The sequence below is a fragment of the Mirounga angustirostris genome, unplaced genomic scaffold (genome assembly GCF_029215605.1).
Source record: "Mirounga angustirostris isolate CCGP_5_RB_7025 unplaced genomic scaffold, mMirAng1.0.hap1 SCAF_9, whole genome shotgun sequence".
Classification (NCBI taxonomy): domain Eukaryota; kingdom Metazoa; phylum Chordata; class Mammalia; order Carnivora; family Phocidae; genus Mirounga; species Mirounga angustirostris.
The window spans coordinates 131,561,363-131,588,341 of record NW_026991717.1 but is presented as its reverse complement, the minus strand read 5'-3'; the positions used below and the strand labels follow the sequence as shown (position 1 = coordinate 131,588,341).

Sequence of the window (26,979 nt, the reverse complement as noted above, 5' to 3'; positions counted from 1 at the left end):
TTTTGAAATCATTTTAAAATAAGAAAAAAAATTTAAGTGACCAGGGAGCACTATCATAGTGTTTAAGAGGCACAAAAGCTCTGTGACTTGTTATATGGCAACACCATTGTGCTCATACCCTTGTCATAAAATCAGAGGTGTTAATTGCTGGACATGGTTTCAGGGGAATGGGTTACACACTTCCTGTCTGAAATAAGAAAAGGAGGGGATAACAGAGGAGCACAGTCCTGTAGAGCTCTAGTGCCCCAGAGTCCTTCCAGAGCACTCCTTGACCTTTTCTTCTGAATTGCGGATTTGGGGGTCAGAGGATGGTAGTCTGGAAACTAGAAAAAGGAAAGGGTGTTGATAAAGTTCTTTCTCACAATAGAATCAGGCTTAGAGGTGACAATAGAATTGCAGTGGAAAAACGAGGTTGTAGCTTCGGAGGGACAAAGTGCTGCTGTATTTTCTTACATCAAATTGAAATCTGACTCTTGGGAATATTACTTTGGACTGTTTGAAAACTGCTTTACATCTTGCATGGAAGGTACAATTTAAAATACGTCAACAAATACCAAAATAATTTCTGTGGCACTTGGGAATCTGGAGTGTTTACCTTGCTGTAATGGTTTCAGTTTTTATCATGTGTAAGTTATCTAATGCTTTGCTTGCCAAAATACTGCAGCATGACTCCCACTGCAAATGAAGGTAGACCTTCAGAATAAGGCAAGCCATGCGGAGTGTCAGTAGTGTGGCTCTGTTCTTTGTCTATCCAGATTCAGGTTCAGAGCATGGTTGTCTTTAAACTGTCAGCTAATGGGGCGCCTGGGTGGCTCAGTTGGTTAAGCGACTGCCTTCGGCTCAGGTCATGATCCTGGAGTCCCGGGATCGAGTCCCGCATCGGGCTCCCTGCTCGGTAGGGAGTCTGCTTCTCCCTCTGACCCTCCCCCCTCTCATGTGCTCTCTCTCATTCTCTCTCAAATAAATAAATAAAATCTTTTAAAAAAATAAAAAATAAATAAACTGTCAGCTAATGATGGATAAATTAACACTAAGTGATAAACTAATACTGAGGAAGCTTACCTGTGAAAATAAATCTCCTAAAAACTTTGACGCAATCCTTTTGATGTGCTATATTGTTCCCTAAATTGTCCTTTTCTTCACATTTTTGTGTGTATTAATCTCAGTCATAGGACCTGGCCAGGAAATGAAGTATTCAAGTTGATGGTTCTTGTAAAGCTGTATGTTTTATAATAATTGTGAGTTTTCAAATAATCTACTATCATAAAATTCTTTACTGTCCACTGGTCATCTTCTTTTGGAAATCCCACAGACATTTCACATACATTTAGTTCACAAAGTTTATGTTCACCAAGTCTGTATACACCCCCACACACATCTGCTTATTAAATAATATGTTATCAAATCACATGCAATTATAGCAAGGACAGAAAAACTTGTAACATTTAAGAATAATGCATTAATAAATGATCTATTTTTATAAAATTGAAGAACAAGTTGCTTGGATGATGTAGTGTAAGATGTACCAAAAATGTGTGCATTTTGAAAAATAAGTTAGAAGCTTTATATGGCTGTTAGAAAATATGTGGCTTTTCTAAAAAGTAAGCATTACCTTTGACAAACAGATATGGGTGCAAAACAATAACCAAGTAAACATCAAGAAAATTCTTGTTGAATCTGAAAATCTCTTCTTTATAACATTCATGTTTAAAAAATACTGTCATGGGAAAAAACCCAAAAAACAAAAAAAACCTTTCATGGTTCTTTATAGCTCTCATATTTTTGTTTCGAAGTATAATTCACATACAGTAGCATTCACTCTTCTTGGCATACAGTTCTGAGTTTTAACAAATGGATACAGTTCATGTACAACATTTTGAAAATTGATCTTTTCTTTTGCTGCAAGTACTTTATGATTTCATGGTCATTTAAGGATTATCATTTTTTAAAAGATTTTATTTATTTATTTGAAAGAGTGAGCGAGAGAGAGAACACGAGCAGGGATGGAGGAAGAAGGAGAAGCAGATGCCCGATGCGGGGCTCGATCCCAGGACCCTGGGATGATGACCTGAGCCGAAGGCAGCCGCTTAACCGACTGAGCCACCCAGGCGCCCCAAGGATTATCATTTTGAATTGAAGAGACTGTACTACAGCTATTCAGAATTTCATGATTTTAGTGATTTCCAATGTTTTCACCCTGTGCCTAGTAGTATTAATAAATATTAAGGAATTCAGTTTTTCTTTTCTTTTCCTAATTTCAGTGCCTTAGTGTAGCCTTTATCGTTTCTGGCCTCCACCATTGTTATCAACCTGTGCATTGGTTTTGCTGTCTTCGTGTGAATTCCTTTCTAACTCAGTTTCCATGCGCTGCTGCCCTCAGGTACAGAAATGGTTATCTTAATCCTCTGCATAAAATCTTCCCTTGGCTCCTCTTGCCTTTAGAATAAAATACATACCTTTCCCAGTCAGAGTCTTTGTGAATTGGGAGTGTTGCCGTGTCTTCTCTCTTCTCGCCCTCTCCTTCTCTTGCATTTGCCTGCCTGTGCTAATTGCACATTCCCAGATATGCCATGTTCTGGGTCATCTTGGTGCTTTTGTGTGTTTTCTTCTGACGAGCGGGCTTTTTTTTTTTTTTTCCATCCGTGCCTAACTTCCCCAAACCTTCAGATGTGGTAAGATGCCCTCCTGGTACTCTCGGCCTCATAGCTCTCTGGTAGTGCTGTACCATGGGTTTCTTCACTCGCCTGCGGGCCTCCTCTGGACCCCGCGCGGCTTGGTATCAGGGAGTATGTCTGTGATTGGCACAAAGTTGGATTCAAGTAGGCATGTAGCATATTTGTTCAGTTACTAGACTGTGTAGTTATATGTAGAGTATGATGGCTGCATAAAACCTACGATAGAGGTAGGGAGAAGAAAAATGTCTTATCCCAGCAGTGGGCCCCAGAATTCCTTGTATAGCGGGAGCCGCCCTGGGGGCATTGCCTTGATATCAAGCCCACTTAGGGATGTGAGTGTGGATGTTAGCGAGGGCTGAGAGGTCAGGAGTGGAGGAAGCCGCTTGACAGGACACAAGGGAACCGATTTGTTGGTTTTGCTCCTAAGAGGGAAGGAGAGACAGAGAAAAGGAGGAAAGTGAGGAATTGGTGAGATAAAGACCCCCTCCCTCAAGGCTGGAAGATGGTGAGAAATTTGGACCGTTCCTACTTCCAGTTCCCCTTTTCGTTGCCATGTGTGGCAGCCCTCTGCCTTTCTCCGGAAATCTTCACTGAAGTCTCTTCTACCCAAGAATGTTTTTTGCCCGTGTTCGGGTTTTATTACTGTCTTTTCTAGAACTCAGAGAAGGACCCACTGTTGTGTCTGGATTGGTGTGGTGTGGAACAGAGGTGGTGCCTGAGGAGCTCAGAGGGAGCTGAGGATATCAGCTCTCCTGGGAATTGTTAGAAGCCTGGGGGCAGGGCGAGGCTCTGGACTAGCACAGGCCATGGCTCTGCCAATTTGAGTCCCTTTCGTCTATAGCTGGCAAACCCCAGTGAGTAACTAGGATACATACACGAGAAAAGACTGGAGATGAATGTACAAAAGGAGAGTAGCTCGTATTAGGATGGTGGGTTTATAATCGCCCCTGCCTCTGAGACTTTCTCTGTTACAGGTCATGATAGAAGAAAAGTTTTAAAAAGAGGAAAATGGCTACAGTATTGTGCTGTGGTCTTATTCACACCAGTACTTGGAAATTAGAGGTTAATGTTGATTTCTTTAATGTTGAAGGTGCTAGAAAGGGGAAGGTGAAACTAATCACTGAAGAATAGGGAATTTGAGCCAGGACTGAAACTCCTTTCTTTACCAAAAACGGGAACTTTTTTATGAACTTGTTAGGCTTTGTTCCCCGCCCCTAATTTATTTTTTAATTGATGAGAATGTCTCAGAGAGGAAGGTAAACCTGGAAAGTGCCTGAAAGTTGGACAGCGTTTTTGTAGACAAGAATGTGGTGTTTAAGTTTTCTAAGCTGATGTTCTGTAGATCACAGATTTATAATAAATTGTGGTTTAATTATTTCATCGGTTTCAGCTGCAACAAGCTCTTCCCTACTTCCTACTACACTCACAGCTGAATCTCACAATGCTGCTTTCTCTAATCGTTCTCCTTTTCTTCCGAGATGAAAACAGTCACAAAACCATTGACAAGGTGACAGTACAGTGCTGCAGTATCTTAATGAGGTATTTCTTGGTAGTGACAAACAGGGTTCAGTGCTGGATCATTTTGTCAATTGCATTTCCTCTTCGTGCTCTGATTTCATGCATATAGTTATGATTACAATCTCAAAAGACTGATCTATCAACCCAAATGACATCTTACCACTTTAGAGTGGGACATATAAGCAACAACATGAAACACTTGCATTTGCTTGACTAGTGCATTTTTTCATTTGGGGGTGAGGGTCTCGAGTTAAAATTGGGTTGCTGGTGAGTATGGACTTAGAAAAAAGAGAGTTGGCCATGTGCTCTACGAGTGAAAGGCTTAGGAGCACAGGAAGGCCATCTCCAGGATAGGGGTGTTGCTTCCTAGGGGACCTGATGTTTGAAGCTGGTAATCAGATTGTCCCTTGGAAAGTGCTAGAAACACATTACCCAACTTGGCATTCTGTTTTTTAGTTTTCGTTTTTTCCAGTCTATCTTTTGTTGTCCATTCTTTAAATATTTTTGTTCTTTTGATTAGCATAGTTCAAGTTCTGTGCTGCTTATGCTGATTTTTATCTCCTGAGGTGACTTTTTGTAGATCTCATTTCTTTTTTTTTTTTTTAAGATTTTATTTATTCATTTGACAGAGAGAGACACAGTGAGAGAGGGAACACAAGCAGGGGGAGTGGGAGAGGGAGAAGCAGGCTCCCCGCTGAGCAGGGAGCCCGATGCGGGGCTCGATCCCAGGACCCTGGGATCATGACCTGAGCCGAAGGCAGTCGCCCAACGACTGAGCCACCCAGGCGCCCCTGTAGATCTCATTTCAACCCCCTGTACATTTTAGCCAAGCTGGTTTCTGAGGCATTTTACTCTTACTTCTGTGCACTGCTTCCCTTCGGAGACCATTTGTGTCCAGTAGAAAGGCTATATATAATCTTTTTTTCCATCCTTTACATATCCTTATTCTTCAGTCTTTTAATCCTTCTCTCTAACCCTTTCTGTCCTGGACCCCATTACTTATCACTTCTGACCTTCTCTCTCATCTGACTGTTAAGTTGGAAAAATATTTCCTATGATTTTTTTCCCCATTTTCATTCTATTCCTTCCTTTCCTATCGTTAAATAGAATTATCTGTATCCATTGTTTTTAAGGATGTTTTGTTTATCTGTCTCCATCCATAACCCTGACCTCCCAGCCTAGACTTGAGGATAAAACCTATGACTCAGGAACAGCCAAATGGAAGAGATTCTTAGAGCAAGGTATTGGTAGTGGGGGCGCAGGAGGGGAATGTGGAACTTCCATGCCCTCTCAGGGAGCACCACTATCCCAGCCCCTCTGTGTGTATACCAACCTGAGCCTCTCAGCCACCATCCCAGCCCCTCTGTGTGTGCACCAACCTGAGCCTCAGCCACCATCCCAGCCCCTCTGTGTGTGCACCAGCCTGAGCCTCTCAGAACCATTGTTCAGGGGTTTTTCTGGAGGTTTCTTGATCTAGGCATGACTGGTTAAATCATTGGCCATTGGTGATTAACTTAATCCCTAGCCCCTCTCCCTTCCTGGGAGGAGGCAGAGGGTAGGGTGGCTGAAAGTCCTAGGTCTTTCTAGCAGCCAGCCCCCCATCCTGAAGCTATCTGGGCCCCCTTAGCCCCCAGTCATCTCAGCATACAAAGGACACTCTTACCATTCTGGAGTGTCCTAAGCTTCAAGGAGCTGTGTGCTGGGAACCTGGACAAAGACCAGATGTGTATTTCCCATTGTACCATGTTTGACTTCATTGGTAATCCGGGTTTTTGGGGGGCATTCTTTCTTTGGATTTTATACACTGTTCATTTTTTCGCCTTTTCTCTGGCTCTTTTCTTCCTGCATCCTCACTCCTGGTCTTCATTAAGACTTGCCCTTCTTTCTCTGTGGTCTCCCGAGGGCTTTCTTCTTAAAGCATTTGCTCTTCTAATAACTTTTTTTTCTCCTCTACCCTTCTAATTCCCTGGGACCCCTGTAACAAAAGACAGATTAACAAGAGAAAAGCATACACATTTATGTAACAAGTTTTATGTGACATGGGAAACTTCATAAGGAAATGAAGACCCAGGAGACGTAAACTTAGCATTTTCATGTTAGGTTTGATGGCGTGGAAGGTCGTAGAACAGGGGTGTGAGAGGGCAAATGTATGAGGTAAGTGGAGTAACCTGGGAGAAACTTAGCAAGGCCTGTTTGTTCGGATTCCTGCCTGTGTCCCATCTCCAGAAATAGGGATGCTCCTTTCTCTGGGTCTAGCGAGGGTGCCTCTTGCAGGGAAGTTTTATGACTTGCTTCAGGGGGAGGTCAGAAACTCCTTCCCTGAACCTGCTGTTGATTTTCAGATTCCTTCAGTTTAAAATATTTAATATGCCAAGGTGCTGTGTTTGGCAGGTAGCATGTTCTAAAACCCCATCAGCATGCTGTCTCTGCCAAACTTCAGTTCCTTGTCTAGAACTGTCTACACAGCAGGCTTTTTGGGATCCTCTGCCATCACTCCCAAATCAGTGTTGAAACCCCAAAACTTCCCCTTTCAACCTTCCCTTTCAACTTCCCCTTTCAATAAAATTCATCAGTAACACTACCATTTACCAGACTTTCATTTCTTGTACTTTTTAAAAAAGATTTATTTATTTGAGTGAGAGAGAGAGAGAGAGAGAGAGCACGCACATGTGAGCGGGAGGAGAGGGAGAGGGTGAGAAGTAGACTCCACGCCGTGCGGGGAGCTTATCCCAGGACGCTGAGATCACGACCTGAGCTGAAATCAAGAATTGGACGCTTACTGAGCCACCCAAGGGACCTCATTTCTTATACTTTAGATATGGGGCCAATGGGGGCGAAAAAAGAAACACAGTTCAATTTATTTATCTTTGAAAGTGGGGGCCCTGTCCTGTTTGCTTTTGTGGTCTCAGCACCCAAGTTAGGTGTTCAGCAAGTGTTTTTTGAACTGGATATTGCAGTGATTCTTAGGCTCGTTCTTTCCTTTTTATGCTAGTTTCTACTCAGACCAGATTCTTGTTAGCACACATCTAGCTGATTGCATTAACCTCTCCCCCTTTTAGCTTCAGTCTTTCTTTGCTGCTATCCATATGGCACACCATTGCCAAAGTAATTTTCTAAAAACCTTACTTTCATCTTGTCAAGAGCCATTGCTGCTTATGGAGTCAACTCAAACTAATTAGTCTGGCTTTCTAGGTTTTGAATCAGCTAGTTTTGTGTCCTTATTTGATGTAGCACTTTTACTGTTTTTCCCACATAAGCCCATCATAGCTAATTAGGACCATCCTCTTATTCTGTGCTAGGAAAGTACTTATTCCAACTTATGCTTTTTTTTTTTTTTTTTAAAGATTTTATTTATTTGACAGAGACACACAGCGAGAGCAGGAACACAAGCAGGGGGAGTGGGAGAGGGAGACGCAGGCTTCCCGCTGAGCAGGGAGCCCGATGCGGGGGCTCGATCCCAGGACCCTGGGATCATGACCTGAGCCGAAGGCAGACGGTTAATGACTGAGCCACCCAGGCGCCCCTCCAACTTATGCTTTTGCTCCAGATACTCTTCTAGCCCAGAGGCCCTAGCTTTTCTCACATTTTCAAATCCTTTGTTTCTTTAAGACCTGACAGCTGGCTCAGGTGTCCCTAGGTACCCAGTGAGTATTTGTTAAATGAGTAAATGAGAACTTCTATTCTCAATGAGCATTTTTAAGTAGTTTCACGTGATAATGATATTCCCCTTATTGCCCATAGACTCCATAATCCTTTCTAATAAATTACATTTCTTGTAGCTTGTTGCAAGCTTAATAAATGATTAATCCATTGAATAAAATCTGGCATATGAGTACCTCCCTCATATGCTAACAACTTACTTGAAATGGCTTCAGAGGTATTATTCCTCTTCTTTATTCTACTTTAATTGTAAAAGTGCTTTAAATTTAGCCTTTTCTTAGCTTTAATACAAGTGAATTATTGGATCTAATCAAATGATTTCGGCACATGCTCTGAGCAATTACATTTGTGCAGCTTAGCAGAAACTATGGCAACAGAATGAAAAATGTGTTTTTCCTGATTGTTTTCCTCCATAAAATTGGGAAGTTCTGACTTAAACATATCAACTTAAAAGAAATGGTCATAGATAGTCTGCATTACAAATTACATTTGATAGTAGAATTGCCTAGAAAGTTGGGTTAAGAAGCCAGTTATCATTCATAGGTTTATGGCTCAAATCCTGGAAGAATATGCCAAGGAAATAATAATAGTAATCTTTGGTGGGGATAAGGGAGGTCTACTTTAAGCCTATTTATATTTATATCTATTTTTTTAAAGCCACAAACCAGGATTATTTTATAATAATAGTAGAACAAGCAACAAAGCTATTTAAATTTGGGAGAAAAGACAATTACTTGGTCTTTCTAAATTTCTTATTTAAAAAATTACATCGGCCATATTTTTCTACAGGGCACATAACCATATTATTATTTGAGGAGCCAAAGGAATCCAGTTGTAGTGTAAAAAAACCAAGTACTTTATATTCATTGTAAGACAAGATTTTTCCTTTAAGAGCTATTAATAATTCAGACTTTTCTAAAGAGAATCTGTTAAACATTGAAATTCATTTGAGTTTTGGCAAACATTTTTAGAAGATCCATTGACTTCTTCTAAAAGAATTTGTGAAATTCAGCTTTAAAAGTGATTTCCTAACCAGGAAGAACGCATTATAGGATAATAACACCAATGAAGAAGTAAAGGATTTTCAATGGGGTAGTTTCTAATATATTAATAAGAAAAAAATTGGTGACAACTGCTTTATGAAAGCATTGCAACTGTTCACACCTATCTTTTCTAAATGAATAAACTGAGCAATGCATTAATGTAAAAAACTATAAATGCTTTTGATGAGAGGAGACTGTCTAAGCTGATTAACTGTAGAGATAGGCCTAATGTAGACCTTGAAAAGTTTAGAAATATTTTCTTTGTTTTAATCCAGGCTTACTAATATTTAACAACTCAAGAGGTGTAGGCATCACAAGAGTTGCCAGATATCAACAACTGGCCTGGTAGTACTATTATGTACCGACTAAATAGCTCTAGTCTAAGTTTGTTGATATTCTTTGGTTATTTTACATATTTGTGAAGAGTTTTCATGAGGCACTGTTTCGGTGGAAAGGAGTTAATCCTTTTAGTTGGAAATTAGGAGCTGAGGGTAAGGTTTTGGTGCCAAGTCATTATAGCCAGAAATCTAGAAATGCCCAAACTCTGCCCAGCCAATATGCTCTTCCCCCTGGAGTCCTGAGTCTGCAAGATACAGTAGCCCGTGGGACTCAGAGTGCCACATTAATAAAGGCTGTGCAAACTTCTAGCACATTAGTGTAGAATTCTCCTTAAAAGTGCCTTGGTGCAAGTAGTTCAGGTTTAAGGCCTAAGTCAGGACTCCTGCTTCCCTCCCAGCCTCATCTAATCACCATTTTGAGACCAGCATATTGAGGTGTGTGAGTTAGAAGGTTGGAGGGGAGAACAAACTGGTAAGTGAACCTCTGAATCTGCTTTGTTGACTGCTGAATACAATTGTCCCCCCGCCTTAGCCACGGGAGAAACGTTCCAAGACTCTCAGCAGATGCCTGAACCCACACATAGTACCAAACCTCCTATATACTATGCATTTTCCTATACATACATACATACCTATAATAAAATTTAATTTATAAATTAAGCACAATAAGAGATCAACAACACTAATAATCAGGACAGTTAAACAATATAATTAAATAAACAAAATAATTAAAAGTTGTGTGAATATTGTCTCTCTCTCAGACTATCTTACTGTACTGAACTTCCCCTTCTCGTGATGATGTGTGAGATAATAAAATGCTTTCGTGATGAGCTGAAGTAAGGTGAATGATGCAGGCACTGTAACATAGTGTGACCTTCTGAGGATGCATCACAAGGAGGATCCTCTGCCCCCCTGGCCAGTGGTGAACTGCCCGTAACTGAAGCCCTGGGTAACTGAACCTGCAGGAGGTGAAGCTGCGGCTAAGGAGGGACTGCTGTATAGTAAAAGGAAAGTGAAAGAGAATGGCCATTGGGCCCCCATGGCTCAGGCCAGGCCAAGAGTTTGAGGCAGTAACACAGACCCTGGGTGGAGACTTATTTTAACACAGGGACCCCACCTACAGCTAACTGTGCCCAGTCAGGATTTTGGGCTCTTGAATAATTAGGTTAGTAACGTCTCTTACCTACAGGGAGAACTAGACAGGGGGTGGGCAGAGGCTCACCTGACACAGGAAAAGGAGCTCCTGCAACCACAATAAAGTGTCATTTATTTTTACATATGAGGGAAAACAATGGACAAGTCCTGTCTGTCAGTTGTAAAGGCTTATTTCTGGTACAGTCTGGCCCCAGGCATGGAATACCTTCTCACCATCTGATCAGCGTACATTTTGGACTTCACTAAGGCATGTAATGACTCAGAAATGCAGATTTCTGTAATTGGCTAATGTTTACTTCACCTCCAGGGTGAAATACAAAATGTAAATATTTTAAGTCTTGTTCTAATAAATGGTGGTGGTGTTGCTGGGAAGTTTGAGCTCTTGATCTGAGGTTAACAATTTAACTAAGAGAAATGTAGTTTATTTTTAGACTTTCATGTTCAAAGGCTTCTACTTATAATAACAAGTAATAGCATAGAAATGAGAACCATTTAGATACCTAGACTCACATGTTCGAATATGTGCTTGTCAGTGCTTAGGATTCTATATAGTATCCCATTTACCATTTGTTTTTATGTGTTTTGTTGTTAACACAATGAAAAAGATCTTTATAACTAATAAGTTCTCCCCATGCCTAAATATTGATAGAGCTTTCTATTGATCTGCTTCCATATGTCTGATTACTTACTTTGCCTAACAGATGTAATGTAAAAGAGTTATATGGATATTAAGTTCAAGACCCCTGAGATGGCTTATATCAAATCACCTTTTTAGTTTTATTTTACTCTTTGAAGTTAACTTGCTAGGGCAGTAAAGTAGAAACTTTATAATTGCAGGGGAAGAGAACCTTTCCCTTCTTTTCTTTTAGGTTCTTTGGCTGGCCTAATAATTAAATTGACATAACACAAATTAACAGAGAAAAAACATTTAATTTTGTATGTATAGGAGCCTATACAAATATGAGGCTCAAAGAAGTCACCAAAGCAGGTAGCTTTGTGAAAAATTGGTAAGACTGAAGGGTTTGGGTTTGAGATAGTAAATTAATGAGGAAGTAACAAAGTTTGTTTATATAGCTTTCTGGGCCCCAAATCCCCTATTTCTGGTAATAAGGATGCCTTCTACCCTCCTGGTACAGGGAGGGTACCTTTCAAATGAGAGACTTATTTCCTTGCTTTCGGCAGGGGGGGCAGAGGAGATCAGTGTCCTCCTTTCTCAGGCTGTTTCTTAAGTAACTTTATTTCAAAAGAATCAACATGCCAAAGTGGCATATTTGGGGGTGGCATATTCTGCTTCCCTTTATCCTGTTGACTGTATGAAGGAAGACTTTTGTTTCTCGTAATTTCAGAAAAGACCCCCTCCTGGAGAATTCCTCTGCAGAAAACAACTGTAAAACCTGGATTTAATATAAAAAGCAAGTGAACAGAAGCAGATAGGCTCTACTCGGGAGTACACAGAGGAGAGAAGGAAGGAAGCTATAAGAAGTAAATTTGCCTTTTCACTGATTTTAGCTTCAGGCTAAGTACAGTCTGTACTCTGGAGACTCTGGTGGAAAAACAATAGTCTCTCTGGCCAGGGTGACTAGAACTGAAACCAGAGAGCCCTGATCACTGAAGATAGTAGAGAAATCCCAGAAGAAGAGCCAGAGGAGGGGGAGTCCTTTGTGAGCACACATCTCTTGCCTCTGAGCCATGCATGAGTACAATGGACTTGGAACAGCTCAGCTGAAGACAAAAAATCTGAACTGGACTGGAGCTGCCTCCTAAGAAAAAGAGTTTACAGTTTAGGCCAACCCAAGATATTTGCCAGCTGAGCAAAACAACTCTCACTGGAGAAAAAAATAATTTCATAGTCTTCACAAATTAACATTTCTACAAGCCATACTTACCCCATATATGGAGAATCAAGAAAATGGAACATATCTGAAGAGGAAGAAAATCAGCTGAGTCCTACCCTGAGATGAATGAGATATTGGCAGTAGCAGACAAGATTTTTAAAGCAGCTGTTATAATATCCTCAGTGAAATAAAATGTCATGCTCTCAGTGAATAACAAAACAAATTCTATCAGATAAATAGAAACAATGGGAAAGAACCAAATGGAAGTTCTAGAATAAAAAGATACAATATTTGAAATAATTCAGTAGATGGATTTAACAGTTGAATAGAGGTGCAGAAGGAAAAGTACGTGAACTTGAAGACAGAGCAATAGAAATTAATTTGAAGAACAGAGAGAAAACATATTGGAGCAAAAAATGAACAGTCTCAGAGGCCTTTTAGGTTGAATTAAACAATCCAGCATGCACGGAAATGGAATCTCAGAGGATAGAGAGAATAGGATAGAAAAAATTTCTTGAAAAGTTAAAGCAGAAATTCCCCAAATTTGATGAAAAACAGAAACCCACAGATTCAAGATACTCAGTGAATACATACCAGGCTGACTGAACCCAAAGAAGTCCACATTGAGACACATCATGGCAAAACTTTGGAAAGCCAAATGTTGAAAGCAATAAGAGAAAAATGATAACATTTCTAATAGAGGAGTAATGATCCATTTAATGACTGACTTCACCTCGGAAACCACGGAAGCCAAAAGAGAGTGGAAGAACATGTTTAAAGTGCCGGAAGAAAAGAAAAAAGCCTGTCCTCCCGGTGTTCCTTATCAAAGGAAAATACCCTTCAGAAATGAAGAGGATTCCAGAATTAGTTAGTGGTGGCAGTGGCACAACCGTAAGTAGACTAAAAACCATGGACGTGTACCCTTTAAAAGGGTGAGTCTTAGGGAATGTACCTCAGTGAAAAAATTTAAATGAAGGCAAAGGCTTTTTCAGATAAAAGAAAACTCAAGGAATTCTGCACTACAAGAAATGTCAAAGGAAGTTCTTCAAGGCTGAGGGAAACTTATACCTGATGGAATTTTGGATCTTTGGAAAAGATAAAAAAAAGATCATCAAAAATGAGAAATATCTACAGAAAAGGGAAAGCCTCTGTCTTTCCTCTTATTTTCTTTATTAAATCATATTATATAAGTTGTGCATATATAGCATATATCGAAGATATTAACTCCATTTAATATGTATCTGTAGTCCATGAAGAATGATAGCAAAGTTTCTATATTTTTAGGGAAATGGTACAGTATTAATTATAAGAGGACTGTGAGTAATTAAAGATGTATACTGTAATCCTTAGGGCAACAACTACACTAATAACGCAAAGAAGTAGAGCTAAAATGCCAATGTGAAAATTGAAGTGAAATTCTAAAAAGCATTTAAGTGGTATCTTTTGTTGTTGTTGTTGTTGTTTTAAGTCAGGAAAGTAGAAACATGGGAACAAACAATAGAAAAGACAAGGGACACCTGGCTGGCTTGGTTGGAAGAGCATGCGACTCAGTCATAGGGTCATGTGTTCGAGCCCCTCATTGGGTGTAGAGATTTATTAAATAAATAAAACTTTAAAAAAGAAAAGAGAAAAAAACAAATTGGAAACAAATAATAAAATAAAATGGTTGACCCAAATCCAACCATCTCAACAATTACATTAAATTGTTAATAGATTAAGTTCAATGGGTATAGAGTTTGTTTGCAAAATGTAAAAAGTTCCAGAGATCTGTTGTAAACATAGTACATATAATTAGCACCACTGTATTATATACTTAAACATGGCTGGGGAGGGGGGGCGGGCGCCTGGGTGGCTCAGTCGTTAGGCATCTGCCTTCGGCTTGGGTCATGGTCCTGGTGTCCTGGGATTGAGCCCCACCTCGGGCTCTCTACTCAGCGGGAAGCCTGCTTCCCCCTCTCCCACTCCCCCTGCTTGTGTTCCCTTTCTCGCTATCTATCTCTCTATCAAATAAATAAACAAAATCTTTAAAAGAAAAAAAATGGCTAAGGTGGGAAATTTTATGTTATGTGGTTTTGACCACAATTTTAAAAAATTTTAACTATGAATTTAGTTAAACTTTGGAAGGACACTGAAATCACTTATTGCCCTGAAACTTTTAATTCCAGAAGTTCCTAGTTGGGTCTGATTTTCTTGAAGTTGTAGGCCCAGAGCGTTGTTTACGTACAAACGCTTATAATAATGTTTATGGCCTATAGCAAGCTCTGTATGAATTTAACTCACTGAATCCTCATCACAACCCTATGAGGTAGGTATTATTCTATTTTCTGCCATTTTATTATGGACATTTTCATATATACAGAGAATTTGGAAGAATGACATGTTGAACACTCTTACACTATCTAGATTCTGTAATAAACATTTTATCTGTTTTTCTTTATCACATATCTATCCATACCTATATTCATCCATTAATCCATCTTATTTTTTTTTAATGCATTTCAAAGCAAATTGCAGACATCAGTATGCTTTGAGGGTAGGTATTTTTATTATCCTCATTTTACACTAGAGGCGACCTGAGACAAAGAAAAGCTAAGTAATTTGTTTAAGGTCACATGGCTTTTAAGTGGTAAAACTAGGATTTGGGCCAAGCCTGACGTTAACCACATCTACAGAATGCTGGTTCACATAATATTAATAGGTATTACCATAAAAAATAATTTGGGGATCCAATAAATCTGACAAATACGTATCTCAGTTTTGAAGATTCACATACAGATTTTCATCTGTGAAGTTCAGCAGTAAAGAAACCCGATTAACTTTGTTTAAGCCAACCATTTCAAGTTTTTTTTTACTTGAAAGCATGTTTTCCTCCCAAATATAACATCTGTTAACATCTTGTAGGATAGGACCAGAATCAAAGGAATATACTTGGGGAAATACTCCTTCATATGATATCCTAATTTTGTTTATTTAGGATAGAATATGTTTTTAAAGAGTTTATACTTTGAAACAAATTTTAGAGCTGGCAGAGATCTTAGAGTTAATTGAGACCAGTGCTTTCATTTCAGAGATGAGGGAACAGAGACACAGGGTAGTTAAATGACTAATGCAGGCTAAATCATGTGCCTAGGTGCAGGTGCTTAGTGGCAGGTGCTTAGTGGCAGAAATGGGAGTAGAGGGGCGCCTGGGTGGCTCAGTCAGTTGAGCGTCTGACTCTTGATTTTGGCTCAGGTCATAATCTCAGGGTTGCGAGATTGAGCCCCACATTGGGCTCTGCGCTCAGCACGGGCTTGAGATCCTCTCCCTCTGCCCCTCCTTCTGCTCGTGCTCTCTCTCTAAGATAAACAAATAAAATAAATCTTTTTTTAAAAAAAAAGAGGGGCGCCTGGGTGGCTCAGTCGGTTAAGTGGCTGCCTTCAGCTCAGGTCACGATCCCAGGGTCCTGGGATCGAGTTCCGCATCGGGCTCCCTGCTCGGCAGGGAGCCTGCTTCTCCCTCTCCCTCTGCCTGCCTCTCTGCCTACTTGTGCTCTCTATCTCTCTGTCAAATAAATAAATAAAATTTTTAAAAAAACAAAAAGAAAGAAAGAAAGAAATGGGAGTAGAACCCAGCTTAGATGCTGGGGATGATATTTAGTGGACACTCAATACATATTTGTTAACTAATGATTATGTTGTCTAAATCTGTCCAGTTTTCTTTGTACTGCATATCTAGCTATATATTGGAATTTGTGTTTATTTTCAGATTATCTTGATCAGTAGTGAGTCTATTAACACTTTATTTTTATGTTAACTTCAGGTACAAATGATATAGCTACTAAATTCTAAAAAGTTTGCCTGTAATATATGACATACAGAAAATTGCACAAAACATAGTTCCTGTAGTTAACAAATAATTATAAAGTGAACCCTGGCTTAACCACCCAGGTCAAGTAATAAAACATTGCTGGTATTTCAGAAGCCCCCATGGGCCCCCTCCTGTTACTGATCCCCTTAATTATTTCTTTTTTCTCTTTCTTTTTTTAGCTAATTTAACAGGACATGCAGAGAAGGTGGGGATTGAAAATTTTGAGCTCCTCAAGGTCCTAGGAACTGGAGGTAAGTCTTAAAAAATTTTTTCTAAGCCAAAAAAAAAGTGTTTGTTATTCTTATGACAAAGGACTCATATTCTTAATATGGAAATCAGTTAAAAATTTAAAAGCATAAGAAATCCAATAGGAGAACTGTCAAAGAACACGAACAAATGATTCATAGAAGAAATACAAAAGGGAAAATTTGGAAGAATTGGCAAAGATTTAGGAAAACCAGTTTCTTTTACCCTGCTGTTGGGAATGTAAATTAGTTCAGTCTTTACATAGGACACAATACTAAAATCACTAACATTTATAGAGAGCTTGTGACTTGCCAAGTACTCTGTGAAATACTTTATACTGATTTAACTCATTCAGTCCTCATTCCACTTTATTCATATCCAGTGGTCATCATGTTTAATAATGAAAAACCCAAGACCCTTCAGAAACCTTGTCAATATGAGTTTGGTTAAATGGAACATGGATCTTTATGTTCTATAATCTATACAATTGGAATGAAATGGTCTGTATTTAACATTTTTGAAAGTTCTCCATACTGTAATAAGCTTTAAAAAAAAGGCTACAGCAGAGAATGTACACTATACCATGTCTGTGAAATAAAAAATGGTATGAATCAATGTTTCCATGTACACTTGACCCTTGAACAATACAGAGGGTCACGGGCACCAATACCCTGCACTCTTGGAAATCTGTGGGTAACTTTTGATTCCCCCAGAACTTAACTACTAATAGCGTCCTGTTGACTGGGAGCCTTCCCGATAACATAAACAGTCGATTAACACATATTTTGTATGTTGTATGTATTCTATACTGTATTCGTACAATAAAGAAAGCTAGAGAAAAGAAAATGTTATTAAGAAATAGTAAGAAGTAGAAAATATATTTGCAGTCCTGTACTGTATTTATCCAAAAAATTCCATGTACAAGTGGACTCGTGCAGTTCAAACCTATGTTGTTCCAGGGCCAACAGTCTATGTGTATATATGAAATTCTCTGGAATATGCACCAAAATGGTAACAGTCTCAGGTGTTAGGCTTTTCGATGATCTTGGCTTTCTTCTGTGCCTCCTGAGTTTTTGCTACTGCTGTAATGTATGTATGTATGTATGTATGTATTTATTTATTTTTTTTGCTACTGCTGTTCTTGCTGCTCAAGAGTCAGGGCCTCCTGGGCGTATGGCCCATGTAGTTGTAGCCACCCCCACACTCAGAAGAGCCCCATGTTAGGTGTAATGCTCTGCTGTCACTGTTCTGAGATGCTAAATGATTCGTGAACAAGGCACCCCACACTTTGATTTGGCAGCAGGCCCACCAGTTACGTAGCTGGTCTTGCCAGGAGTGCACCTCCTCTCCTCTGCTCTCCCTCTGGAATATGTTGTTGTTCTGCAGTTACACCGCAGGGAGAACTTGAGACTCTTCTTTTTCTTTTCTTTTCTTTTTTTTTTTTTTTTTTAAGATTTTATTTATTTGATAGAGAGAGACACAGCGAGAGAGGGAACACAAGCAGGGGGAGCGGGAGCGGGAGAAGCAGGCTTCCTGCCGAGCAGGGAGCCCGATGCGGGGCTCGATCCCAGGACTCTGGGATCATGACCTGAGCCGAAGGCAGACGCTTAAGGACTGAGCCACCCAGGTGCCCCGAGACTCTTATTTTTCATCCTCCAGGTAGAAGTGAAAAGGAGGATTTTAATTCCTTTTTTTTTTTGTCCCCCCCATCCTCAGCAGGTCTATTGTCTCTTTCCTGGAAGTCGGGAGACAGCCTCAAAGGATAGACCATTCTTCTTCCCCACTAGAGTTTAGCTTCACACTCTCAGGGGCCTGTATACCTTCCTGGATTCCCAGCCCCTGACAGGAGGGATTGCTGCTGTTCATATGAGCGTATCCGCCCATACTTTCCGAAGGGCCACGCCTTCTAGCAGGAGAAAATCCTTTCTCCTGGGCTTCCAAAATCAGTCCCAGGCACTGCCCTCCCATACTCATGCATATGTAATTTGTCTTTAGGTCATTTGGTGTTGAGCCTTCACGCCTAGGGCCTTGCCATGCAAGCTCTTCATAATTTTCCTGAGTAGTTTAGCATATTGTGTAAGAGCCACCTTCTACAGCTGCCAGCGAATAAACCCTATGATTTATTTTCATCAACTAAGTGTCTTATTGTCAGGAAGAGTATCGTATAATTGTCAGCTTGGGAGATTTTACTGTGCATTCTCTCCTTCAGATCATTTGTAAAGATGTATTTTTAAAGCAAACTAGCCTCACCCTACCATATCCCTAAGAAATCATGCTTTCAGAATACCAAAATCATGTCTTTTATCCTTACGTTTGCTTCCTCTTTCAAAGGCAGTATCAACTCAAAGGAGAAAAGGGGTCACAATTGTACGGTGACTGGATTTCCTTGGAAATAGTGCTTGTGCCGTTTTGTTGAAGGGTTTTCAGGTCAATTTATGTTATAGCCACAGAATTTGTTTTATCTGCATCGTTTTTATTCTGATAGCCCTATTGCAGTGTAATCACATGCCTTATTATTCATCCGTTTAAAGTGTACAAATCAGTGGTTTTAGTATATTTACAGAGTTGTGCAACCATTACCACAACCAATTTTAGAACATTTTCCTTACCTCAAAAAGAAACTGTGAACCCTTTATTACCTTCCAAGATCACCATCCTCCCAGCTCTAAACAACCGCTAACCTATTTTCTCTATCTTTTTATTGGCCTATTCTGGATATTTCATGTAATTGAATCATGTAATTGGTGGTCTTTTGTGTCTGGCTTCTCTCACTTAACATAACGTTTTCTAGATTCATCCATGTTGTAGCATGGATCACTGCTTCTTTCCTTTTTATGGCTTAATAATATCCCACTGTATGGATATACCACATTTTGTTTATCCATTTATCAGTTGCTGGGTTGTTTCTCCCTTTTAGCTATTGTGAACAATGCTGCTCTGAGTGTTCACATATGAGTTTTTGGGTGAACATAAGTTTTAATTTCTCTTGGGTATATATTAGTAGTGAATTGCCATTTCAGATGATAATTCTATGTTTAACTTCTTGAGGAACTACTAGACTTTTTCTCTCTCTTTTTTTTAAAGATTTTATTTATTTATTTGACAGAGAGATACACAGCGAGAGAGAGAACACAAGCAGGGGGAGTGGGAGAGGGAGAAGCAGGCTTCCCACGGAGCAGGGAGCCCAATGTGGGGGCTCGATCCCAGGACCCTGGGACCCTTCAAGCCGAAGGCAGACGTTTAACGACTGAGCCACCCAGGCGCCCCACTATAGACTTTTTCTAAGGTGGCCACACCACTTTACATTCCCACCAGCAGTGTGTGAGGGTTGCAGTATCTCTACATCCTTACCAACATTGTAGCTGTTCTTTTAGAAGATAAGTTATACAAACCAGACTAAGATCATGTTTTATTCCAGATATCATCAAAACCAAAAAACTTTTATTTAATATTATTAGATAACTTCTCTGAAGCAAAATAGACATGGAATCTACAAATCTTCTCAAGCCACTGTTAAAATGTGATATTAATTAATTTTCATCACTGAATTTTATAGCATGTAACAAAACCCATGAAACTAATTCTGTTCCTTGATCTGTCAATTTTATATTTGGCAGTATATTCCAAATACATAAGTAGAAACAGAAAGGCAGTGTATGTTCTCTTTCTGATAAGATGACAGCTTGCATATCCTGAAAAATCCCCCTCATTTTTAAACTCCTAAAGTGCTGGATAAAATGCCTCTAAAGAAAGTCTACTCGATGGTATAGGTCAGCTGGTAAGAATAAGGAAAATCCTTGGAATCCAATAAGAAAGTGGGAGCAGGAATCTAGAGAATGCATAAGCTCCCTGAAGGCAGAGGTTATTCTGGGGAAATCTACCAGTAAATTGTGAGCTAGTTCTTTGGATTTCCCATTTTTATGCTTGGTATGAGAGATATCATCTAAGGCTCCCAAGAGGTAGAGAAGACTACTGCTTAGAAAAAGACTAAGTAAGAAAATGCAGCCTGCAAAGGGAGCCGCAGAGGAAATTTTTCTGCCTCAGCATTGGCTCTGGGTGAAGAGAATTAAAAAAATAAACAAAAGCCTTCCCTGAGCATTCACAACAAAAGCCAGGCATTGTGCAGGTTTGCAGCTTGAATTTGTACACATTTGTATGATCCCAAAGAACAAAAAATAGGTAAGAATTTAGTTTACAGTAGTACCGAGTTGGTAGTATTCCCAGGTGCCTAGGAAAAGCAAATGTAAGTCCTCTTTGAAAGAATGAACTGTTACCTAGACCATAAAGAAGTACTGAAGGAAGTTTTATAGACATGATCTTAATTGTGAATGATCACAAGCATCCAAGAAGCAAGTCACCAGACTGTTGGAATTATTAGGTATGAAATATGATATATATGTTTATATGGTTTTTAAAATTAGAACATTGATGGTAATATTCAGGAAAAAAGACATACTACAAAATGACTAGGCAGATTTGAAAGAGAACCAATAGTACTTCTAGAAGTGAAAAATAATTCAAATTATAAATTCAGTAGATGGTTTACTAGCAGATGAGATGTAGCTAAAGAGAATTAGCAAATTGAGAGATGGATTTGAGGAAAATATGCAGAATATAAAATGGGAGAAAAATGAGATGGCATTTATAAGAGAGAGATGAAGACGTAGAGGACAGAGAGAAGGTACAAATTTGTCTAATCAGAATCCCAGAAGGAGCTAATAGAGGAGGGGTTGTAGCTGAGAATTTACTAAGATTGACTGAAAATATGAATTCACAGATTGAAGAAACAGAACAATTTACAAGTAGACAGACAAATGGAAAGTTTTACATGATACATCATAGAGAAGGGGATGAGCACCAGAGACAGAGAGATATCCTAAAAGCAGCCAGAGTGAAAAGACTTATTTATGAAGGAAGAACAGTGATCAGACAAACAGATGCCTTTTTAGCAGCAACCATGAAAGCCTTGGAAGAGAAGAAGAATACCTGCAGAATGCCCAGAGAAAATAACTGTCAATTTAGAATTCTATACCCAACAAAACTATTTTTGAGACACACAGAAGCTGAGTGTGTTTTCCACCAACACATCCTCACTAGAAGAATTTCTAACAGATCTCCATGTAGGGACAAGGAAAGTAATCTCAGGAGAGTTTCTGAGATGCAAAAAGGTTTGGTGGGTAAAGAAAATCTAAAAAACCATAGTTGTAATGTTGAAATCGTGGGGTTAAAAAAAGGAAACTGAATTATTGGACAAAAATATCATACAGTTTGGGAGGTGATAGGAATTAGTGTTCTGAGGTACTATTCCTCAAACTTTAATCTCCTCACAAATCTTGAAAGGTGTGAATTTCCAAACCAATTGAAAAAAGAATAGAAAACCTTAGTATCCTATAACCGTTACAGAAACTGGTAAGTAAAAATCTTCTTGTTAGGACAGCACTTGGTAGAGTTTTAAGAATGAGTTCTGCCAAACATTCAAGACATAGATAATTCTAATCTTCCACAAACTCTTTCAGAGACTAGAAAAAGTGGGATTCTTCTTTCCAGTTCATTGCATGAGGCTAGTATAACTTTGATTCCAAAAACCACTAAGAGAATATGAAGAAGAAAAATTAGAGGCCAGTTCCGAACATGTAAGATTTTTAATATCAAATTTATAAAATCAAACCTGGTGTATACTTTCTTTCAACACAATTAATACTTTGTCCTGTTATCTACCTCAGCTTTTTGAGTGGCAGTGTATGATCGCAGGTCCTTAAGACAGGTTTGCAAAGGTGAGGAAAGAGATTGTTAGTAATGTTTTACCTTGGCATTTTCATTTCATGCTTTTTCACTGTCATATTATTGGTCTATTGTTAGCTGTGGGTACTGCTTTTCCTTTTGTCAGCTGACAGTGTGCTTGCTCTTATGAGAACATGGAATAACTAAGATGTCATTGTAGGTATTTAAAATCACATTTTTGATGACTAAATGGAGTAGGTGGAAACTTTTCTTATGAATATAATAAATCTCAATTTTTATTCAAAAATTTCACCACTAATCTTTCAGTTTCATTACCTTTTTAAGATAATTTTTTCCAGCACTACTTAGAATAATAGAAAAGCCTCATCAGATGTCTTTATGTGTCATGCCAGGTTTTCTTTGGAAGTGAAACTGAAAATTCTTCTGATGAATTAATTTTTATGTATTTTGAACTATATAAAATGCTGTTCATCCAATATCTTGAAGACTTTGTGGAATATTATAATATCAAAGATTTGCTTTTTGATCTCATACTTAAATGCAAGTAATATTCATTTAAAAATCTCTCTTTTGGGGCACCTTGGTGGCTCAGTCGGTTGAGCATTAGACTCTTGATTTCAGCTCAAGTCATGGTCTCAGGGTCATGGAATCGAGCCCCACATCGGACTCCATGCTCAATGCAGAGTCTGCTTTATCCCTCTCCCTCTGCTCCTCCTCCCACTCGCGTGCATGCTCTCTCTCTCTCTCTCTCAAATAAATAAATAAATAAAATCTTTAAAAATAAATAAAGTAAAAATAAAAATCTCTCTTTTACTCAGACTTTGATTTATTTCTCTTTTCAGCTATCTTGTTTCTGTTGGTCTGTCACTGATCTGTTGATCAGTTTCCTAAGATAGAAACTTGGAAGGAATTTTTTATTTTTTTCTCTTTTTATTTCTTGTTTCTCACAAAATCCTGTAATTTTTCCTTCAAAATGACCCTTGGATTGACCTTTTCTGTTCCTAGTGCTGTCACTCGTATTACCTTGTACATGGATTGTTGTTAGGGTTTTCCTAACTGTTCTGCCTTTCTGCAAGTTCTCTCTTCCATTTTATGCATTTTACATATATTCTGTTATAAATGGTATGCGTCCTCATTAAAATTCAACATTATTATACTATTCTCCTATTTAGAACTTATAGTGCCTTTTTTTCCCCAGTTAATTAATTCAAATCCAAATCCTTGTCTTGCTCTCAGGCTTAGCTTTGTTTTCTCTTGTCTTTTTTTTTGTCCATTTACCCTGATATTCCATCTACTTTCTAGTCTGGTTAATTTTCTTTTTTTTTTTCTTTTTTTTTTTTTAAAGATTTTATTTATTTATTTGAGACAGAGAGAATGAGAGAGAGAGAGAGAGCACATGAGAGGGGGGAGGGTCAGAGGCAGAAGCAGGCTCTCTGCCGAGCAGGGAGCCTGATGCGGGACTCGATCCAGGGACTCCAGGATCATGACCTGAGCCGAAGGCAGTCGCTTAACCAACTGAGCCACCCAGGCGCCCTGGTTAATTTTCTTTTACTCCCCTACAATGATGCATCCTTTTTCCCATATTCTGATGCTCTGTCTTGTTCCCATTATCCTAGTGCTCTTCTTCTCTTCTGCCTGTCTAAATACTGCTCAGATTGATTCATTCTCTGAATTGGGGCACTGAAAGTCCTTTGCCGAGAACACAGCAATGAGTGGTTCTCTGAATTTTCCTTCATATATGCTATTTTTCTTTTAGATTGTAAGCTCTTGGGATCATCTCTCTATATTTGTCTATCTCTGTTGCCCTGCCCCGTCTCCATAGCTTATAACAGTATAAAGCATAATAATTAGTTTAATAGTATATATATTTCATACTCTTATCTCTAGCATTATTTTTGAGATTGATACTTCCAAGTCCAGGAAATAGCTTTGGTTCATCTTCTAGAATTACACTTGCCCCTTGAAAAATGTGGGGGATGGGTGCACATAGTTGAAAACCCAGGTATAACTTTTGAACCCCCAGAAACTTAACTACTAATACCCTCTTGTTGACTGGAAGCCTTACTGATAATGTAAATGATCAATTAACACATATTTTGTGTGTTATATGTATCATGTACTGTGTATTTAACAATAAAGTGAGCTAGAGGAAATGTTAAGAAAATCATATGAGAGAAAATACATTTACAGTATTGTACTGTATTTAAAAAAATTCATTTATAGGGGCGCCTGGGTGGCTCAGTTGGTTAAGCGACTGCCTTCGGCTCAAGTCATGATCCTGGAGTCCCTGGATCGAGTCCCGCATCAGGCTCCCTGCTCGGCGGGGAGTCTGCTTCTCCCTCTGACCCTCTTCCCTCTCATGCTCTCTGTCTCTCATTCTCTCTGTCTCAAATAAATAAATAAAATCTTTAAAAAAAAAAAAAATTCATTTATAAGTGGACCGTTGTAGTTCAAACCCATGTTCAAGAATCAACTGTTATCTTGTTTCGTGATGAAATTTTGGATTGTTTGTGAGAATACTGATTCTGTTTTTATTTCTCTCCTTTTCTGCTGCTTTACTTTTAACCATTTGCTTTCTCTAAGACATGTGTCCAATATAGGTGAAGAAAGTCTTTAAGTGTACCCATTGTGTGCCTTAGTATTTCTGATGCTTAGTGGAGCATGATGGTCTTAGCTAAAAGACTTCAATATTCTCTTTGGATTTTCTTTGTTCATTATACATGATCCTGTACTTTGGAGATCTTTTGTCATTATGCCAAAAAAAATAAATAAATAAAATTTGCCATATAACCAACCATAAAGGGTGCAGCTGAGTTGATTTCATCTTCCAGTTTTGGTGCATTCATAATTGTGAAGTACTTGGGTATCCAGGATGCCATTACAAGATTCAGGTTTGAATCTTGATGTTATCATCACCTACTTGAGTTCCTTGGGTAAATCCCTTGAGCTCTGAGAGCCTAAGTCCCTATTGACATAAATCAATAATACCTATCTCACAATGTTGTTATAGGATTAATAAAAGAATGGATATGAATTGCCAATTGCTAGATAACCATCAGTTGTGGTTATTTATTGAATAGGAAACTCTACTGTAAAGCTGTACCCTAAATTAGAAAAACAAAATTATTTAGGACTTCTTCATAGGGATAATTAGTTTTTTCATATAGTCACTCACTCTGTTAGCATATCTGGGAGTAATTTCGACTGAAGTTATTTTTTATTTTTTTAGAGAGAGAACGCATGTGTACATGAGTGGGTGGGATTGGGGGGAGGGGCAGAGGGAGAGGGAGAATCTTAAGCAGGCTCCATGCCTCGCATCAGGGTTTGATCTCACGACCCTGAGATCACAACCTAAGCCGAAATCAAGAGTTGGTCGCTTAACTGATTGAACCACCCAGCTGCCCCTCTGAACACCCTTTTTGTACTTTAGGTTGACAATCTTATGTTATAATATACAGAAAATGAGTAATAAAATATTTAGATTGCCTGACACATAGTAAATGCTGTAAAAACGTCAGCTATTTATGTAACTGAAAGGGAAAGAAGCCGAGCTTCTAAATGAGCTAATATAATGCATTACCAAGGCGTCAGATTAGCTTGATATGTAAGTGAATGTTATTTCTTAACAAATATTTTATTGTAAAGCCTAAAATATGTCCAGCAAGAGGGAAATACGACCACCACAAATCTCCCAGGTTTCAGCTGATTCTTCCTCTTCTGTTCTCCACACTGTAGCTGGAGTGGTCCATCTTAAGTACAAAATTAGACCTGTCACTTCTCTTTTTACAACTTTCAGTTCAGGGGCGCCGGGGTGGCTCAGTCGTTAAGCATCTGCCTTAGGCTCAGGTCATGATCCCAGGGTCCTGGGATTGAGCCCACCTTGGGCTCCCTGCTCAGCGGGAAGCCTGCTTCTCCCTCTCCCACTCCCCCTGCTTGTGTTCCCTTTCTCTCTGTCAAATAAATAAAATCTTAAAAAAAAAACAACTTTCAGTTCATTCCCATTGCATTCGGGATTCATTCATTCACATGTATTTATCAAGAGGCAAGTACTGTTTTGGGTGCTGGGGATAGAGTAGTGAGTATTAAAAAAAAAAAGATACATTACATACAGACTTGCAAGTTGAATAATAAGGATCTGGTCTTCATTTAATATAGAATTATTCCTGGGCTTATGAAACCTTGGAATGAGTACTGGCAGAGTATAGGAATTCACAGTGCCTTGCCACCACGAACGTCTGACGAGCAACAAACATTTGTGCCTACCTCAGTCCCTGGTGCCCTTATAAGAAGGTCACTTTTTCCTTGCCATGTGGATTTTTTTTTTTCCTGACATCTAATCAATAGCAGATCTTGCAAGCTGTTCCATGAAAACACTTATTTATCCAGTAGAGAGACTTACCTTTTGGTTGCTTACCTCAGTCTTAAAGTGCCATCTTTGAAATGGTGACTCTGGTAGTTCTTTACTCATTGTCCCAGACTCAGTGAAAATCATCCCTGATGGGACAGCCTTTTCTATTTTTATTTTTAATTTTTACTGCAGGGTTTTCAGAAACACATTTTATTTATTAAAGGAGTCATTTCTATTTCTCTTGGGTAATTTGCCACTAGAGGGTGCTAGAAATTGCACCAGGCAACTTTTTGGTGAAATGATAGAGGGGGAAAACTTTGGTTGAAATCATGCAGAAGACTGTTTTATGAAGTATGATGACATAGTCATCATTTGTCATTTTATTCTCTTAAGTGTTTGGAAAGTATCCCTGTTAAAATACAGTACTTTTCAAGGCATGTATTCATGAAATTGTCAAAATTGTTATTCAAAAAAGTTTTTATCTGTATCTGTATATACCCACTAGGCCTTATGCTTCAGTGTAAACCTATGGTGTTTATGAAAATTTGAGAGGTTAAATGTTTGTAGTGTTTT

At 38.9% G+C, this 26,979-nt stretch overlaps 1 protein-coding gene across 3 annotated transcripts in view; it reads left to right on the top strand.

The window, feature by feature from the left end:
- Window positions 1–26,979, top strand: part of RPS6KA5 (ribosomal protein S6 kinase A5) — a 184,413-nt gene that overhangs the window by 36,079 nt on the left and 121,355 nt on the right. For all 3 annotated transcript variants that reach the window (XM_064571484.1, XM_064571485.1, XM_054513842.2), the window contains exon 2: window positions 16,250–16,321. In XM_064571484.1, coding sequence (XP_064427554.1) covers window positions 16,250–16,321 — 72 coding nt within the window. The remainder of the gene's footprint in view (window positions 1–16,249; window positions 16,322–26,979) is intronic.